The sequence below is a fragment of the Callospermophilus lateralis genome, chromosome 5, assembly GCF_048772815.1.
Source record: "Callospermophilus lateralis isolate mCalLat2 chromosome 5, mCalLat2.hap1, whole genome shotgun sequence".
Lineage (NCBI taxonomy): Eukaryota > Metazoa > Chordata > Mammalia > Rodentia > Sciuridae > Callospermophilus > Callospermophilus lateralis.
This window is the reverse complement of record NC_135309.1, coordinates 42,977,613-42,997,403: the sequence shown is the minus strand read 5'-3', so window position 1 is coordinate 42,997,403 and position 19,791 is coordinate 42,977,613. Positions and strand designations below refer to the sequence as shown.

Sequence of the window (19,791 nt, the reverse complement as noted above, 5' to 3'; positions counted from 1 at the left end):
TCAAGGAAAGCCTGTGCAATTTAGTGAGACACTGTCTAAAAATGTAAAACAATCTAGACATATAACTCAGTATTAAAACATCCCTGGGTCTAATGCCTAAAGAAAGAAAGAAAAAAAAAAACTCCAAGACAAGAATTAATGACTCAAGGTAGATAGATTATTAGAAAATGAAGGAGCCGGGTGCAGTGGTGCACACCTTTAATCCCAGTGGCTCAGGAGGCTGAGGCAGGAGGATGATGAGTTCAAAGCCACCCTCAGCAACAGCAAGGTACAAAGCAATTCAGAGAGACCCTGTCTTTAAATAAATTACAAAACAGGGCGAAGTATCAGGCTCAGTATCTGAGCCTGGTATCCCCTGCCCCCAAAAAGTGAGAAAATTTTTCTCCATTGTTCCAAATATTTCCTTGCTCAAAATATAACTTAATTGTTAAGAGTGAAAAGCCTGAAAATGACTACAGAATCTTACAGTTTCACGCAAGTTTCTTCTTTTTTTACTTTTATTATATTTACTTGTAAATGGACACAACATCTTTATTTTTTTAAATTTATTTATCTTTATTTGATGCTGAGGATCAGACCCAGGGCCTCACACATGCTAGGCAAGCACTCTACCACTGAGCTACAACCCCAGTCCACATGCAAAATTTCAAGAAGCACATTTTGGGCATAGGAGTTTCAAAACTTAAATTTGGAACTTTTTTTTCCCCCTAATAAACAAAGTGCTTCAATCTTACTTCCACATTTTCTAAATCTCAAAAATACTCACCTCCAACAAACTCTTTTAAATGAGATGCAGCACATGAATTAGTAATGCCATTCTCGAAGTGACCAGCATCATAACACTATAAATAAGTATAAAAAAAGAAACATGATTTACCAAGGAATGCAAAATAAACACTTTATATTATATCCCAAATCTGAATTGTCCCATGTCCTTGATATCATATCCTAGCTGTTTTTGGTAAAGAATACCATAGTAATAGTAAAGAGTTGCACAGGAAACATCACAGGGAAAGGCTTTTCAAAAAAAAAAAAGATAAGAAAATAAAGGTTATAAACCTTTCCATACATAAAGCAAATACAGAATGCTGCTGAATGAAATGGTAGAAAAGAAATATGTATCCAGAGACTCATCAAGCTCATTTATTCCACCCCATATTTTAAATTCATGTTCCTAAAATAGTATTTATAGGCATTAGAGCGACTCTGAGTATTGAATAGCCTTAAAACATAAAATATCTTTGCAACTTAAGAATATTCAGATTAATTTATATTAACAATAAAACTCAAAACCAAGAATTTACACTTTATTCAGCTGTAGCACACTTGGCCCAGTACGTGTGAGACACTGGGTTTGTTTCTCAGTACCGCATATAAATAAGTAAAATAAAAATATACCAACAACTAAAAAAATGTATATATCTTTTTAAAAAAGTCAATACAATATTATTCTTGCTATGAAGTTTCCAGAGATTGAGAATAAAACAAGATAAAATGAAGCTGTGAATTTCTGAACACTTATTAAAATAAACAAATCATAACAACACAAACTTCCTAATGTTCAATGTACACCAAATTCTGACCAAGTCAAATAAAATGAGAGGGGAAATATTAGTTATCCAGTTAAATAAAACCAAAGACTCCTAGACAAATCCACAGAACAGACCTGCACAATTTAAAGAAAATCAGCATCCATATATTATTTATATAACAAATTTCTAGTTAATCATTTAACATTCACCCAAAAGCTGTGCACCAAAATAAACATAATGTTTGGGCTGGGGTTACAGCTCAGTGGTAGAGTGCTTGCCTAGCATATGTGAAGCACTAAGTTCAATCCTCAGCACCAAATAAATATAAATAATTAAAAAATATATATATAAAAATACAATAACATTATTTTTAAAAATAAAATAAAGAAAATATTTCCAAACTATAGTCAAAAGAACAAGAAAAATATTCTCATTTCCAACTTCATTAATTTTATAAAAATAGAAATAATAGTGAACAAGCGCGCGCACGCACACACACACACACACATAACACACACACAAAAACAAATGTATGAATAAAAATCTATTCTTAGAATGAAAAAGACAAAAGAATATTCTAAGTGCCTTAGATGATATGAGGAAGATGTCAGTAATTTACTTATACACTGAGTCTAGGGCAAATATGTGTTAAGCCATGCATTACTTCAGCATATTAAACCCTCTCCCCAACCAACTGATTAGTCCATCTACAGAAAAAGTGGCCACACTAAATGGCCATTAAAATGAAACTAAATCATGACTTTAACCTTATGACATAATGTGTCTGAAAGCAAATAGTATCTCAATAATGAAACTGACTAGGTCAGAAGGCAACACGTACTCATAGGGAAAAAAAAAATTTTTATTCTACCCCCTTGTTCAACGTCAAAATCTAATGCCCATCTTCATGCCAGAGAAACTAAAATTCAACAGTGACAGAGAGTTTAAACAGAAATGAGGGGGCTGGGAATATAGCTCAGTTGGGAGAGTGCTTGCCTTGCATGCACAAAGCCCTGGGTTCAATCTTTAACATCACAAAAAGAAAACAGAGAGAGACAGAGACAGAGACAGGGAGAGAGAGTCAGAGAGACAGAGAGAGACAGACACAGAAAGAGAGAGAGAGAGAGAGAAAGGAGCCAGGCACAAGAGGTGCACACCTAAAATTATAACAACTCAGGAGGCTGAGGCAAGAGGATTTCAAGTTTGAGCTCAACCCGGGTGACTAAGCAAGACTCTGTCTCAAAATAAATAATGAAAAGGGTTGAGGTTGTGGCTCAATGGTAGAGTGCATCCCTAATAACATACACAAGGAAAGAGGGGGTTGTAGTAAAATTGAGCAAGCAATAAGGAGTGAGTGAAGCGTGGTATACCTAGAATTCTCTTGACAAATTTGACATCAATATAGGAGGAAAATTAACTTTGAAACTCTGTCGCGTGAATTCAAGTTAGAACAAAGACTTGTATGTGAAACCCAGAATCATAAAGCTTCTAACAAAAAACACAAGGACAACATATTTGAGTCCACTGCATAGGCAAAGATTTCTCAAACAGGACATAAAAAGTAGTAAATATAGCTAGGAGGGGTGGTGTATGACTATAATCCCAGCGGCTCGGGAAGCTGAGGCCCTAAGCAACTCGGTGAGACCCTTTCTCTAAACAAAATACAAAAAGAGCTACGAATGTGGCTCAGTGATAAAGTGTCCCTTGGTTTAATCCCTGGTGCCCCCTGCCCCAAACAAAAGTATCAAACATAAATGGGGAGGGGGGAGATAAACAATTAAGAGCATTAGAATGGGGAAAATATTTACAGTATACATATCTGACAAAGACTGCATATCTCAAGTAGATAAAGCACTCCCTTTACTGAATAAACAAAAACAAAAAGTCAAAAAAAAAAAAAAACACACACAAGATAAAATATCTAATCAAATATAAGTAAACTTTAATAGTCACTTCGCAAAGACGTAGGAATGACCAGAAAGGGGCTCAATATCACTAATTATTAGTGAAATACAAATTAAAACTATAAGATATTGGTGGGCACCATCGGCCAAGCCTGTCATTGCAGCAGTTCAGGAGGCTGAAATAGGAGGATCAAGAGTTCAAAGCAAGCCTCAACAAAAGTGAGGCACTAAGCAACTCAGTGAAGTCCTTTATCTAAATAAAATACAAAATAGGGCTGGGGGTGTGGCTCAGTGGTTGAGTGCCCTGAGTAAAATTCCTGGTAACCCACCCCTATAAAAACTATAATGAGATATAAATGAAGACAACACCCATGAAAATGGCAATATTTAGGGCTGGGGATGTGGCTCAAGCAGTAGCACGCTCGCCTGGCATGCGTGCAGCCTGGGTTCGATCCTCAGCACCACATACAAACAAAGATGTTGTGTCCGCCGAAAACTAAATAATAAATATTAAAAAAAAAGAAAATGGCAATATTTAAAATGACAAAAATAATCAAATGTTAATAAAGTTGTAAAACATCTTTAACTCTGGTACACTACCTGTAGAGTGTAAAGTGGCACAACAAATAAAGAGAACTGTTTGGCAATTTCTTAAGTAATTTAAAATGCAATTCCAGCAATTCCATTTTTACATATTAATATCAAGACAAATAAAACTATATGTCCATCAAAAGACTTGGAAAACTTACAGTAATCTTATAACTCAAACATTAAAAAAAAAAAAGACCCAAATGTGCATCACCAGAACAGAAAAGCAAATTTTATAATGATAGTCTACTTAATAATAATAAGCAATACATTATGTCATTGTGGAAGCAGCTTAAAAATACAGGTTGAACAAAAGAAGCTGGCATAAAACAAAGTAATACTGATAACCACAAATAAGCAAAACTAAAAAGAAAAAAAAGAGTGAGGAAAAAAAAGAGTGAGATCTTAGAGAAGGAAATAAGAAAGAGAAAGATCTTGGATAAGAGTGGGGAAGTGGGGCTGGGGATGTGGCTCAAGTGGTGGCGCTCGGCCTGGCATGCATGCGGCCCGGGTTCGATTCTCAGCACCACGTACAAACGAAGATGTTGTGTCCACCAATAACTAAAAAATAAAAAATATCAAAAAATTCTCTCTCTCTCTCTCTCTCTCTTTAAAAAAAAAAAAAAAAAAGAGTGGGGAAGTGACTGATAAGAGAAGCACAGGAGTTCAGTGTGGTGGTATACTTAAGTAATACTAGCTTTTGGAGAGACTGATGCAGGAAGAAGAAAAATCCAAGTCAGCTTGGGCCCTTTAGAGAGAACCTGTCTCAAAAGGTCATGAGGCCCTAGGTGTAATCCCCAGGGCCAAACACACAAACACACCCAAACGCAAGATGAACTTCTAGGGTAATGAATGAAGATTATATATACTTTGTTGGTTGTTGCATGGTGTATAGGATTATTTAAGCCATCCAACAGACCAATTAAAACCTACACATTTTTAGCAGTGCAAAAGATATTTCAATTTTTAAAAAGAAAAGGTGTAGGGCTGGGGTTGTAGCTCAGTGGTAGAGTGCTTGCCTAGCATGTGAGGCACTGGGTTTGATCCTTAGCACCACATAAAAATGAATAAAATAAAGATATTATGCCCATCGATTATACACACACACACACACACACTCAAAAAAGAACAGGTGTAGGATACATTTGCCTATTATAAATTAAAAAATCATACCATAATTCTATGTCCTTAACAATATTAACCCACAAACATGACTGGTCATATTTTACATCAGAAACTAATTTCATTTTTCTTTTTTTTTTTTAAATATTTATCTTTTTGTTTTAGGTGAACATATCATCTTTATTTATTTTTATGTGGTGCTGAGAATCGAACCCAGAACCTCGCACATGCCAGGCCAGTGCGCTACTACTTGAGTCACAACCCCAGCCACCAAGAAACTAACTTGTTAAAAATTTTTTTTTCCAGCTGTAGATAGACCTTTATTTTACTTATTTGTACATGGTGCTGAGAATCGAATCCAGTGCCTCACATATGCCAGGCAAGTGCGCTACCACTGAACCACAGCCCCAGCCCCTACATCAGAAACTAATTTGAGTGCTGGGGATGTGGCTCAAGTGGTAGCGCACTCGCCTGGCATGCGTGTGGCCCGGGTTCGATCCTCAGCGCCACGTACAAACGAAGATGTTGTGTCCACCAAGTACTAAAAAAAATATAAATGTTAAAAAATTCTCTCTCTCTCCCCCTCTCTTTCTTTAAAAAAAAAAAAAAGAAACTAATTTGACAGAACAAGGTTGCACAAATGAACATGACATTTTAAGAAACCTACCTTCAAAACCACTAAAAAATTGACCTTATTTCTTTAATTGATTCACTTAACTAACTTGAACTGCTACTTTCTGTGAAATCTGCTATTATCTCATCTCCAGCAATAATATAATAACCTCTCATGACTCACCTTGTACAATACTACTAAATACATCATCTCACTGCAAATGTCACATTCATCCTCAAAAACATTCATATGATTCTCATGGAGTAAATTCATCACAGGCTTATTAGACTATATGGTTCAACGAGTACAGTGAGCTGAAGAGATGAAATTGTCACTAAAGGTTGTACAAACTGCAGAGAAAATTCAGAGGGCAGGAGATACACCTAACAATAATTAAAAAGACCAAGTCAAAAGACTGAGAAGAATAAAAGACAGAATGCTTTTAAAAAGAAAAAAAAAAAAGGTATAAAACAAATAAGCTTCATAACACCAAATCAAATAGGTAAATACCTAACAAAAACAGGGGAACTAAAATAGGATTATAGGAATAGTAGAAGTTTTTCAAGGAACCAGTATTCAGTCATTATCTATTGTAAAATTAATTATCTTTCTACTTCTATCTCACTTTCTAATGCTTTCTTGACTACTAAAAATCAACTCTGAAGCCAGGCACCTTGGCTCATGCCTGTAATCCCAGGGGTTCAGGAGGATGAGGAATGAGGATCAAAAGTTCGAGGCCAGCCTCAGTAAATTTAGTGAGGCCTCAGCAACTTAACGAGATCCTGTCTCAAAATAAAAAAATAATAAAATGAATGGGTCCAATTACCAGGACCACCCCCGCCCCCAAACAAAACAAAACAAAACTCTGCAAATCCAGAAACTTAAATACAAACATTTCTACCAGGATTATAACAGAGATAGGTATTACACAGGCAGGATAAAAGAGTAGTCGAGAAGCTTGAGAGAGAAAAGTGATACACAAGAAAGATGTTTTCAGCCCAGGGAGAAGAAAAAAGGAATTATTGTAAATTATTGTAAATTTTATTCAATTGTAGAAGCTTTTCAAATATACTCCCATTTGTGAAAATGAAAACCTGAAGCCAGTGCACATATATGGCCACATGATTTCTCAAACAGATCATATACGCTTATTGACACTGCCTAATTTCCTTGTTACATTATTCTTTTCTTATTCACAAGGGATACTTTTACAAGACCTCCAATAGATGCTTCAAAGTATAGACTACTGAACACTATGTATATATATTTCCTACATATACATATCAATAATAAGGTTTGATGATATATAAATTATGCATAGAAAAAGATTTAACAATAATTATTTTTTTAAAAAAGTGTAAAATTCACTTGCTGTGGTACTGTACCCATGTAACCACAGCTACTTAGGAGGCTGAGGTAGGAGGATTCCAAGTTCAGGGCTGGCCTGAACAACTTAGGGAGAGGCTGTCTCAAAAAGAGCTAGGAAAGTGGCTGTTTCCATAGTAAAGCGCTTACCTAGCATGTGCAGAGCCCTGGGTTCAATCCCCAGTACAGACAGCCAAGGAAAAAAAATAACAAAAATTAAACAGATCGATTTCAACAGCATTTTGTAATAAAGTTTTATGAATGTGTGTGTGTGTGTGTGTGTGTGTGTGTGTCTCTCTCTCTCTCTCTCTCTCTCAAAATATCTTATAATACTGGACTCACCAAAGATAATCTGTCCCTCCATGTTCTATGCCCTGTTGTCTCCTTTGCACTTTTATGAATGTAGGGAAGTTCTATTAGACATTTCTTTCCAGAAGAGGCTGTTTCCATTGCAATTGAAGACTTGCTTTTGATGGTATCCTTCCCCCTATTCAGATTCTTCAACTGTGCTGGAAATGTGGCAGCAGCTGCTTCATCCACAGACATGTCCTCTCTTATTAACTTTTAGATTTTTCACTTCAAAACTATTTCTAAATCTGTGTAACCATCCTTTACTGGTAGTAAATGGTATGGTATCACTTATATCAGGGGAACAAGTCTTTGTTTAGGTTCAATGCTTTCTGGCACAACACTTGGCCATCAATCAGAACAAGTTTTCTTCAAATCTTCCACCCATAAAATTAATGCTTTTTCTATCTTAACTAAGCACTTATGCAATGTGGCTGTAACTTCTACAATATGTGATATAACAGCAAAACTAGCATAAATTTCTTCTTTCTTCTTCATAATTTGACAGATAGAGGACTCATTCTTACCACAGATCTCAGCAATGTGAACTTAAGCTTTTTTTCTTTCCTTGTTAAATCTAGAACTGTCACCATTTCACTTAAAAGGAAACACTTTACAGCTTCTCTTCAGCATTTTGGAACTGCCAACCATCACAATTTTTATATGTTGGGACCATTATTAAGTACAACAAAAGTTACTTGAATACAAACACTACAATACCATGATAGCTGATCAGGTAACATGGCTACTAGGTGATCCACAGGTGAAAAGTACACAGTGTGAATATGCTGGACAAATGGATGATTCATAAACAGAATAAGACAGAGTGGAATGGTGTGAGATTTTATCTTGCTATTCAAAATCCTGAACAATTTAAAACTTAGGAATTGTATATTCCTAGAATTTTCAATTTGGTATTTCAAAACACAGTTGACCACAGTCACCTCAAACTGTGGAAATTGAAACCACAAATAAAAGGTGCTATTGTATTATGTATATCAATGTTAACAGTAATAAAAGATTGTTTTTTAAAATTCCACACTTTCTGGATTTAAACCTTTTTAGCATTAACAAAAATAACATACCTTTTTAGAAAAGCCAAGGTCTCCCTTCTTGGGCATAAATCCAGGGTCTAAATCATTGGATTCAAGAAGTTTCTTTGTTGGTTTTCTTTGACGCTTACTTTCATAATTTCCTAAAATACACATACTTTCTCATTAAATGATTTAGAAACTGGACACAAGCTAATTTTGAAAAGAATCTGTATACAACAGAATCACAACACTGTTCATGTTTTTCTCAGCATCTTATGGGGAGGGGCAGGATGGGAATTTATTTATAATAAAATTCTACTTAAAATAAACAAGCAAGGGCTGGGGTTGTGGCTCAGTGGTAAAGTGTTCGCCTAGCATGCATGAGGCCTTGGGTTCGATCCTCAGCACCACATAAAAAAATAAAATAAACGTATTGTGTCCAAAAATATATATATAAATAAATAAACAAGCAAATAGCTCTCAATGAAGACACAAACTCATTTGAGGATGTACTTGTGTGTGGATATTTTTTTCCTAAAGTCATAGAAAAACTAAGGGAGATGTCAAAGACTTGAACTGCATTTACAGCAATTATTTAATGGTAAGAACAAAAGAGAAAAAAAGTAAAATAAAATCTGGATTGTGGGTGGGTTAAAATGCACCACAATTTTAATTTTTGCTCTGCACCTAAATAAATAAGAGAGTGTTCCTAAGAATTATATACAAGAGCATAGTAATAAGGTTTAGCACAAAAAAAAAAGGGTTAAGGACTTTTCCAATTCTTTTAAAAATCTTTTTTGGGGCCAGGAGTGATGGTGTACACCTATAATCCCAATAATTTAGAAGGCTGAAACAGTAAGATCACAAGTTCAAAGCCACCCTCAGAAACTTAGCAGGATTCTGTCTAAAAATGAAATAAAAAGGGTTGGGGTTATAACTAAATGGCAGAGTCCTTCTGGGTTCAATCTCTGGTACTACCAAAAAAAAAAAAAAAAGAAAAGAAAACTTTTGGGGCTACAGATGTATTTCAGTAGTATAGCACTTGCCTAGCATGTGCAAGGCGCTGGGTTCAAAACCCCAGCACAACACTGCACAAGGACATGATCAAAGCCTGAGTGTCAGGCTGGGGATGTGGCTCAAGCGGTAACGCGCTCACCTGGCATGCATGGGGCACTGGGTTTGATCCTTAGCACCACATAAAAATAAAGATGTTGTGTCCACCGAAAATTGAAAAATAAATATTAAAAAGAAAAAAAGAGCCTGAGTGTCTTAGCACAATCAAACAAAAAACTGGCTTTAAAAAAAAATTGTAAATTAAATTAAACTGAAATCCTTTGATTCTGCCTTATAAGCACAATAAGGATTCTTTTTGCCCCCTTTATTTGAAGGAGAAAACCTTACAAGCTACTATTGGGAATGTAAAAAGTATTTATCCAAAATTTAAAAGCAAACAAGAGAATTCTTCACATATCTGAGCTGACTAAAACATTCAATAGTGAAAAGGTAAATGAGATAATACATTTATATCTAACTCTCCCCTAGGTAACATGTGTTAACAATGACAAAATGAGCCAGACAGAATAGCACACATCTGTAATCCCTGTTATTAGGAAGGCTACAAGCCAGAAAATTTCAAGTTCAAGGCCAGCTTGGGCAACTTACCAAAACCCTGTCTCAAAATGAAAAATAAAAAGGGCTACAGATGTAGCTTAGTGGTAGAGCACCCCTGGATTAAATTCCTAGTATGAAAGGGTGATAAAAAGATAAGCAACTAGTAATTAAGTTAACTTCTTACTATGTTATATATTCAGGAATATAATATGATAACATTATACATTTTTATTACATTATGACCTTCATTTTATACATATGAAAACAAGTTCAGAGATTTCCTACGCAACACAGCAATTGGTGGAGCTGGTAAACACAGCATAGATTTCAAGCACTTATTCCACTAATGTCTGGTGGCTATCTCTCCCTGTTTATTCAAATGGTGGCTGATCAATAACCATGAAAAACAATGATGGGAAAGCGAGGAACTTCTAAAAATATGTCTTCTTGAAGATATACCATAAATTAGTTCAGGGTCAGAAACTACATCAAAATAACCACTATTTTAGGCGTATCCCAGGACAAAAATGGGTAGTTTAAATGTCAGCTTTATATCAAAACACAGTAAAAAAAAAAAGTATATATATATGTTGTGTCCAATCATATCCACTTATATACTGAGACTCCAACCCCACCTTACCTGGTGTTTTAACAAGCAATTCCTCAGACTCAAGGGCAGGTCGTAGGGAGACTTCTGGAGCCACAGGAACAGACAAGGTTAGCTGTGGCAACTCAGCATGTCCACCTCCAAGTTCTGACTGAGCCAAGGGACCCTCCAAAAATGGAGCCTCCCTTTCAAGAACTGGAGGCTCTTCTTTGGTTGAAATCAAAGAATTCTCATCCACCTGCTTGTTCTGAGCACTAGTTCGACATCGGGCTACAAGGTTTTCCTCTTCACAGCGGGAACTTACCTAAGAGGAAAAAAAGAAACACTAGAATTTCCAAGTCAAAATTGCTATAATTTGCCAAATAGAATAATGCACTCAAAAAGGAATAAAATTCTGACACATACAAGATGGATGATCCTAGAGGATATACTAAAGGAAATAAGCCAAAGACAAAATTTCAAGTGTTCCATGATTTAACTAACCTGAGATATGTAGAAAAATAAAATTCATGGACAAAAAGCAGAATTTAATTGCAGGGGTTGAGGGGGAAAGGAAACTATTGGTTACTGGGTACTCAGTTTCATTTTGAGAATATAAAAATGCTTTGCTTGTAATGATGGTTGTATTACAATGTGACCACACTTAATGTCACATAATTGTACACTGAAGTTAGTTAATGTGGTATATCTATTTTACAATTTAAAAAAAAATGGAGTTCAATGAGATACACAGAAGCTACAAAAACTCCAAAGTGCATGACAATAATCCAAAAAGAAAAGAAAAAATGTTCTGCTAATGCACCAGTTAACACAACTACTAACAAGTTCCTTAATCGTAACTAGTAATTACAAGGAAAGAAAGAAGCACAATAGTGATTCAGATAATAAAAGGGATGGCTAGTTAAAAGCAGAAGAAATTATAAAATCTCAAAGTTTTCATTGTGTGAACCCTAACAAAATTACTGACAAAGCCAAGGATCTTCAACTTTTTTTTATTTTTATGTTTTAACATAAGAGAAATGGGTAATGAGGAATAGGACATTTCTTTGGAACCAAAGTAATTATACACATTCTGCTTCTTGATCAAAAGGGATAAATAAAATTTAAAGGAATGAGTCACCAAAATGGACAAGTTAATGGTTTATACCTTCTAATGCCATGCAATATATAAAATATAACCAATGAATTAAATATTCTACCTTCCCCTTAAAGGGACTATAGGTAATTGAGAAACAAAAAAGTGAAGGTTGTGAGGAAGCAGTCATAAATCTAGAAAGGAGACATCCATAGGCCAATATTAGCTAAGCTGATCTTACAAGACATAAAACTCTTAAAATGATTATAAAGGAAAATTATTTTTCAGAGATGCATATTAAAGTATTTAGGGATATACTGTCAAAATGCCTCTCTAGATGGGGATGTAGTTAAGTAGTAGAGGGCATGGGTTACAATGTGCAGTGCTGTGGGATTGATTCCTAGAGGCATAAAATCAAAACAAAATATAAAATACATTCAATGACTTTAAAATAATTCAGTTTAATCAGAAAAATGAGGTACTATATCCCATCTATTTCAAATGTATAATACGTCAAGGTCATTGTACTGTCATGTGTAACTAATTAAAACACATTTAAAAAAAAAAAAAAAAAAAGAATATCTGTGCATGGAGTGGAGACATCCCAGGATGTAGAGCAAAAGTTGAGGAGTTACTGCTTCACAGGAAAAAAAATGGAAAATGAGAATTATTCTGAAAATAATTTTAAACTACACAAAACAGCAATAATATTAAAGATTTAAAAGAAACAAATTAGAATAAAAGTAAGTACACAAATTGAAGAATTTTAAGAATGTTTTAATAAAAATAAATGTTATGCTGCAAAACGAAAAAAAAATAAAATAAAATAATTCAGTTTAAAGTCTACTCAACACCATATGATAACAATATTCCTAAGTCATTAAACAGTCTTCAATAGCTAAGAAGGGAAAAACACATATATACACAGAGCAGGGTGTGGTGGCACACACCTGTAATCTCAGTCAGGATTCAGAAGGCTGAGGTAGTAGGATCACATGTTGGAGACCAGCATTGGCAAAATACAAGACCCTGTCTCAAAATGAAAAATAAAAAGGCTGGGTATGTAGCTCAATGGCAGAGTGCACCCACCCCACCTTTGCCTGCCTGCTGCCCCACCACTGGGTTTAATCCCAAAAAGGGAATCTTGAAAAGCAAGGAAAGGAAGGCAGGCAGATAGGCATTCTCAGTGTTAAGAATGCTTACCTAACATGCCCCTGGTTTTCTTTTGTTTTCTTTTGGGTACCAGGGACTGAACAGAGACACACTTAACCTCTGAGCCACATCTCCAGCCCTCTTTTGTTATTTTATTTAGAGCCAAAAACTCGCTAAGTTGTTTAGGACCTCACTGAGTTGCTGAGTGATCTGAATTGGTGATCCTCCTGCTTCTTGCTGATTCCCGAACCACTGGGATTATAGGCATGGGCCACCACCCTGCCCAGCTACCTTGGTTTTGATACCCAGTACTAAAAAAAACAGGTGGGAGGGACATATATAGACAGATATACAACATGAAGAATTAGTGATATAATTCTTACATAATTAATAAATGCAAAGTACTGTGCTAGATGCTAAAGATTTAAAAATCAAAAAACAAAGAAAGAAAGATCAAGATCCCAGTTCAGGAGCTTACTGCCTCATGAAGATAAAATACAATGCTGAAGGCAAAATAAGAAGCCCAAGTTTGTTGAACCACTGTCACATACCTTGTGTACCTGTTCCTGTACCTTCTTTTTTTTCTTAGGAGCAAATATCTGATCATATTCTTCTGTATATTCCAGAAGCCACTTGCTGGGCTTCCTGAGGCGTTTCTTCTCTGACCGCACAGCTAAAAGAGGAAATAAGTTCAATACTAACTAAAAAGCTGCAGGAGAATTCACTGATTTCCTGAAACCATATTCACACTCCCAAAAGTAACAAGATGGGAAACCACATAAAAAAGATTTGGGCTTACACTATGAAAGGCACAAACAATTTGCTACGATTTATCACAAGTGTGATTAAGTGTGATTACTACACATACACACTACACATACACACAGCCACCCAATCTTAAGGAAAAGGTTGAAAATTTAAACTAATATCCTGTAGTGACAAAGCCAGTCCAAATAAACCTAGCATTAAAATGTAGATGGATTGTTTTAACTAATATCTCTCTAAACCAGGTGCACTGGCACATACTCCTGTAATCCCAAACTACTGAGGAGCCTGAGGCAGAAGGACGGCAAGTACAAGGCCAGCCTGGGCAACTTGACAAAACCCTGTCTCAAAATTAAAAAATAAAAAGGGATAGGGATATAACTCAACATCTTGGATCAATCCTCAGTGCAAAGAATGAATAAATAAATAAAAGAACGAATGAAATCTCTCTGGAATATACAGAATATTAGATAGACACTGAGATAGATTTGCCTAATCAGCATACCAGATTAGTTTCAAAAGCACTTTCCACCAGGATTGCAGTGAGTTTCACTTTAGAAATATGAATAATAAAAATACATAAATATCTCAATGTATTTCAATATCACAATGTCATAAAAATACATGCAAAAGATAGGAGAGTAAACCAGGCATCGTGGTCCACACCTTGTAATCCAAGCGGCTTGGGAGGCTGAAGAAGGAGGATTGCAAGTTCAAAGCAAGCCTCAGCAACTCACTGAGACCCTGTCTCTATATAAAATATAAAATAGGGCTGGGGATGTGCCCCTGAGTTCAATCCCTGGTATCCCCATACACACACATACACGTACACACACACACACACAAAAGATAGGAGAGTAAAACAGTTATCCTTCAGTATTTGTGGGGTGTTGGTTCTAGGAATCCCCACAGATAACAAAATCACTGGGTGCTCAAATCCCTAATATACAATAATATCACATTTGCATATTACCTATGCATATCCTCTCCTATGTTTCAAATCATTTACACATTACTTAAAATATCCAACATAACCCATATTTTATATAAATAGTTAATTGTTATCAACTTAACAATACTGAACATGTTCAGTAGATATGCAATTTCTATTTTGCAATTTTTCTCCCCGAAGTACTAAGGTTTGAACTCAGGAGCACTCTACCACTGAGCTGTACCCTCAAACATTTATTTATTTATTTATTTATATTTTTTTATTTGTAGTTGGACACAATACCTTTATTTATCTTTATGTGGTGCTGAGGATCAAACCCAGGGCCTCACACGCGCTAGGCGAGCACTCTACCGCTGAGCCACAATCCCAGCCCCCTCAAACATTTATATTTTGAGACAGGGTCTATGTTTCCAAGGCTGGCTTCGAACATGCAATCCTCCTCTTTGGCTTTCTGAGTTGCAGGATCAACAGTAGGATGAATCCAGATTCATCACAGTTGGACAAAAGCACAGAAGAACAACTTCATAACATTATTTCTTTGAATTAACGGTGGAAACAAATGTCTATTAAAATTTCCCTATAAAACCTTGTCCCAGGGCTGTGGCTGTAGCTCAGTAGTAAAGCGTTTGCCTCGCATGTGTGAGGTACTGGGTTCAATCCTCAGCACCATATAAAAATAAATAAAATACAGATGTTGTATCCACCTTACAACTTTAAAAAAAAAAAAATCTTGCCCCAGTAAATATGTGTGTGTTGGTGGTGGCAATATTTGTTTTGTTAATACTGACAATTGTGAACTCAGGGCCATGAAAGTGCTCTACCACTGACCTACATTCCCAGCACACTTTGTCCCAGGTTTAATATACTTCAGATACTATAACCATTTTACCACACTGTAGGTAACCTTTTTGGGAACACAGCTAATGCATAATGGAAGGCACAGTCTACCCAGGAGGCAAAAGGCATTTCATAAAGTTATGATGACCTCACTGGAAGCTGTTTCCTGCCCTCAGGTGAATGTGGCATTACTGATCCTTACAATGAAAGGAAAGCAATAAGCCCAGGAGGAGTCCAAAGCAACAAAACACCCCAAAAGTTGAAATCAAGAAGAAATAGGTGGGGCTGGGGTTGTGGCTCAGTGGTTGAGCACTTGCCTAACATGTGTGAGGCACTGAGTTCGATCCCCAACACCACATAAAAATAAAATAAAGGTATGATGTCCACCTATAACTAAAAAATAAATGTTAAAAAAAAAAGGAAAAAGAAAGGGTCAAAGGCAAGCACTAGTATCACAAAAAACTCCCTCTCCTTAGCACTTATGGAAATAAACCCCCATAAAACCTTTTATTAGGGCAAGATGCTTCAGATAGTTGCTTTGTACTACTAGTAAGTGTTGTAATTTCATAGCAGTAAATACTAGCAACATACCTTTTACTTTATTTAAAAGTAATAATAAAGGCTGAAATAGTTATTAAAATTGTATACCTACATTGCTCTTAATAAAATTATGGGGCTAGTTACAACATGAAAATCACTGGAATTTTCCTAACTTTTCCATGGTATGCAATAAATCTCTAATTGACCTGAAGTGGAGAGATTTTTCCCAAGCAATTATTTCAAAATAAATTAAAACCACAAGCCAAGTAATTATTTCTCCCAAATAAAAATGTTTGAAAAATCCATTTAGGTTAAAAAAAGAAATAAGCAAAAAATACATCTTGGAATGAATACACACATTCATACCTATGAGAGTTAATGGCAATTAATTTATGTTCAGAGGAAAGTTGATTATGCTTCAATAAATTCCCATTATATATCCATCTAAGTTTTTCAAACACCAGTGACATTTTTAATAGAAAAAAAAAGACCAAAGAAATGAAAGGAGGTAGTAAGAGAGTTACTATGTACCAGGTAAGTTAAGCCAACTGCCATCCAAGAATCTCCAATAATCACTTCAATTTGCAACTCAGAAAACAATATCCATTTTATTTTATTTTTTATTTTTTTGGTGGTACTAGGGATTGAATCCAGGCAAACCATATACCAGTGAGCTACATCTCCCATCTGCCTGCTTCCTCACTCATTCGCTTGTTTGCTTCCTTGTTCTCCTTCCTTATTTATTAATGACTTGGGATCCTCCTGCCTCAGTCTCCCAAGTAGCTGGGATCATATATGTGCATGACCACACCCACATGATACCCATAACTTTATAAATAATATAATGGGGCTCAAAAAGGGAAGCCAATTTTAAAAACAAACAAAAACATGAAGTTAGTCATAATAAAGGGGGAGTCAATTACTGAGGTGGCAAGACCTTGATTCCAAACAAAATCTATCAAAATTCTAAAGTCCTTGGGTTCTTCTTCCTAAACAAGTCCCTATGCTATTGCAGCAGCATCTCCCACACCACCTATATCACACAGATTGGATCTCATTCCCAAACAGTCTCACTCTAGCTTGGGGTTTATACCTCATAAAAAATAACTACTTAGTATAGGCTTCAGTCCTCCAGTTCTCTATTTCCTTGAAAACAGCAAGGAGCCAGGAACAATGGAGCACGCCTGTAATCCCAGCAGCTCAGGAGGCAGAGGCAGGAGGATTGTGAGTTCAAAGCCAGCCTCAGTAACTTACTGAGGCACTTAGCATCTCAGCAAGACCCTGTCTCTAAATAACATTTAAAAAAGGGCTGGGGATGAGGCTCAGTGGTTGAGCGCCCTGGGTTTAATCCTCAGTACCAGAAAGAGAGAGGGAGACAGAGAGGAGAGAGAGGAGAGAGAGGGAGAGAGAGAGGGAGGGGGGAGAGAGGGGTAGGGGGAGATGGAGAGGGGGAGAGGGGGAGGGGGAGGGGGGAGAGAGAGCTCAAGGGGGGGGGGAGGGAGGGAAGGAGGGAGAGAGAGAGAAACAACAAGGAAACCAGCAAAGGGCACAAAAGACTGGAAATTAAGCTGGGGATTGTAGCACACCCTTATAGTCTCAGCTGCTCCAGAAGTTAAGGCAGAGGATAGCAAGTTCGAGACCAGCCTAGGCAATTTAGCAACACCCTGTCTGAAAATAAAAGCTAAAAGGACTTGCACAGAGGTAGAGTGCCTCTGAATTCAATGCCCAATACAATGCACACACACCCCCAAAGTGGAAATTAAAGTGAAAAAAATGTCTAATTATATCTGACACACCTTTTAGGGCCCTACAAAGTCACATACATTACTCACTGCAAAATTATCCTTTAAAGAACATCCCTTTATGTTCTCCTAATAGTTTATTTAGCACTTGTGAATTGGAAAACTAGAGGAATCACTTAATTCAACTCCTCCTACTATAAATGGGCAAAGTGAGGCCAAAATGAAGTGATATGGCAAGCTAAATTAAAGAATAAGTTAGAAACAAAAGAGGAATGACCTTTTGAATACTGAAGGGAAATAATTAAAAGTCAAAAAATTACATAAGCCAGTGAGAAGAGTACTAAATCCTTTAAGTTTAATAGAAAAAAAAAAAAGAAATATACAGTAAACACACAACAGAGCAGGAGTCAAAGCACTGTTCACCATGGGGTTGTGGGCAAACATACCCCAATTCCTAACACAGGGCCACGACCTCATGACTACTCTAAAACTACAAAATTTTAAGAAAAGAAATATGAGATATTTAAGAATAAGAAATATTATAAGAATGTAAATAAATTGCTCACACTGAGCAAATCAAGCACTAGCTTTTTAGACTCTTACAAACACATCTTATTGGGCTAATTAAATATCCAAAAAAGTGAAATAACCTTAATGTTAATCAGCTAATGAATGGATGAATAAAACGTGGCATATCACTATACTGAACATCTCGTGATAATAAAACAGAACTAGTGAAAAGGGCTTTGATATGGATACACTGCAAAAACATTAAGTCAAGTGAAAAATGCAAAGCACAAGAGACCACACTATACAATGTCCAGAAAAAGCACCTCTAAAAGTACAGAGAACAGATTAGTGGTTATCCGGTGTTGAAGGTAAAAACACGAATTAACTATAGCCTGGCCTGGTGGTGTAGTTTGAGGCAAGAGGATCTCGAATTCAAAGCAGGCCTCAGCAATTTAACAAGCCCTAAGAAACAAAGCAAGACCCTATATCTAAATAAAATAATTAAAAAAGGCTTGGGATGTGGCTCAACGGTAAAGCACCCTGGTTTCAATTCCTTGAAATTAAAAAAAGAAAATTAAAAAAAGAAAGAATATTACACACAAGCTAATGGTGCTCTTTTGGCCCTGACAGAAATGTTCTACAACTGGTTTATGGGAATGACTGCATAACTCAATAAATTTACTTTAAAAATCATTTAATTGTTCATATAGTGTATGCAAATTTTATTATATAAATAATTACCTTGAAGAAAATTAATTTTAAAACAATAAAGTCCCTTTCATCACAGCTAAATTGCAGGTCTCTCCTTTTTATGAAAATGGCAAACTTCCCCATAGGACTAGAATACTACTTATCAACATCAGTCCTCTCATAGCCACCTCTACTTCATCAACTCTGAAACCTTAGAGACAGAACATTATTTTCTTAACAAACAAACCCCCAAAGAACAGCCTAATCATGAATAAGCTATATTGCGCATCTCACATCTGTTGACGACATCAAATAAAAATGATGTATAATGTGTTTTTAAAATCCTCTTAAAGGAATCAAAGCACCGAGAATTAAAAAAAAAAAAAAAAACTATGTAAAACAAAAACTAAGAGAAAGTAAAAACGCATAGAAATAGACCACTAAAACTGATTTGGCCTGAGGGCTATGGGCAATCCTATTAAAGTGAAAGGGGCAAAAGTTTAAACTCAATGTTTGAGTTCTTCTTTGAATTCTGCTCCAATATCCACACCATGGCCATGTCTACCTTGACTGGTCGCTGTATTTAAAATTGAAACACTCCAGCATTGACTATCCTGCTTAACTTATTTGTTTTCCCCAAAGCAGCACTATAACCTTATTTACCAGTGGCTGCTAGTGTCAGAGAACTTGTAAGCTGAAGATGTAAGCCTCTTGATAAAAGGGCAGAGGATAAAGAAGAACTCAAACATTAATATATTCAAGTCAAAATCTCAAACTGATACAGAAATCAGAGAAATATGTTAA

At 35.9% G+C, this 19,791-nt stretch overlaps 1 protein-coding gene across 8 annotated transcripts in view; it reads right to left on the bottom strand.

The window, feature by feature from the left end:
• Nsd1 (nuclear receptor binding SET domain protein 1) overlaps positions 1-19,791 on the bottom strand; it is a 140,725-nt gene that overhangs the window by 50,269 nt on the left and 70,665 nt on the right. For all 8 annotated transcript variants that reach the window (XM_076856591.2, XM_076856593.2, XM_076856594.2 and 5 more), the window contains exons 6-9: positions 13,503-13,624; positions 10,758-11,028; positions 8,558-8,667; positions 767-842 (exon numbers count right to left, since the gene is read on the bottom strand). In XM_076856591.2, coding sequence (XP_076712706.2) covers positions 767-842; positions 8,558-8,667; positions 10,758-11,028; positions 13,503-13,624 — 579 coding nt within the window. The remainder of the gene's footprint in view (positions 1-766; positions 843-8,557; positions 8,668-10,757; positions 11,029-13,502; positions 13,625-19,791) is intronic.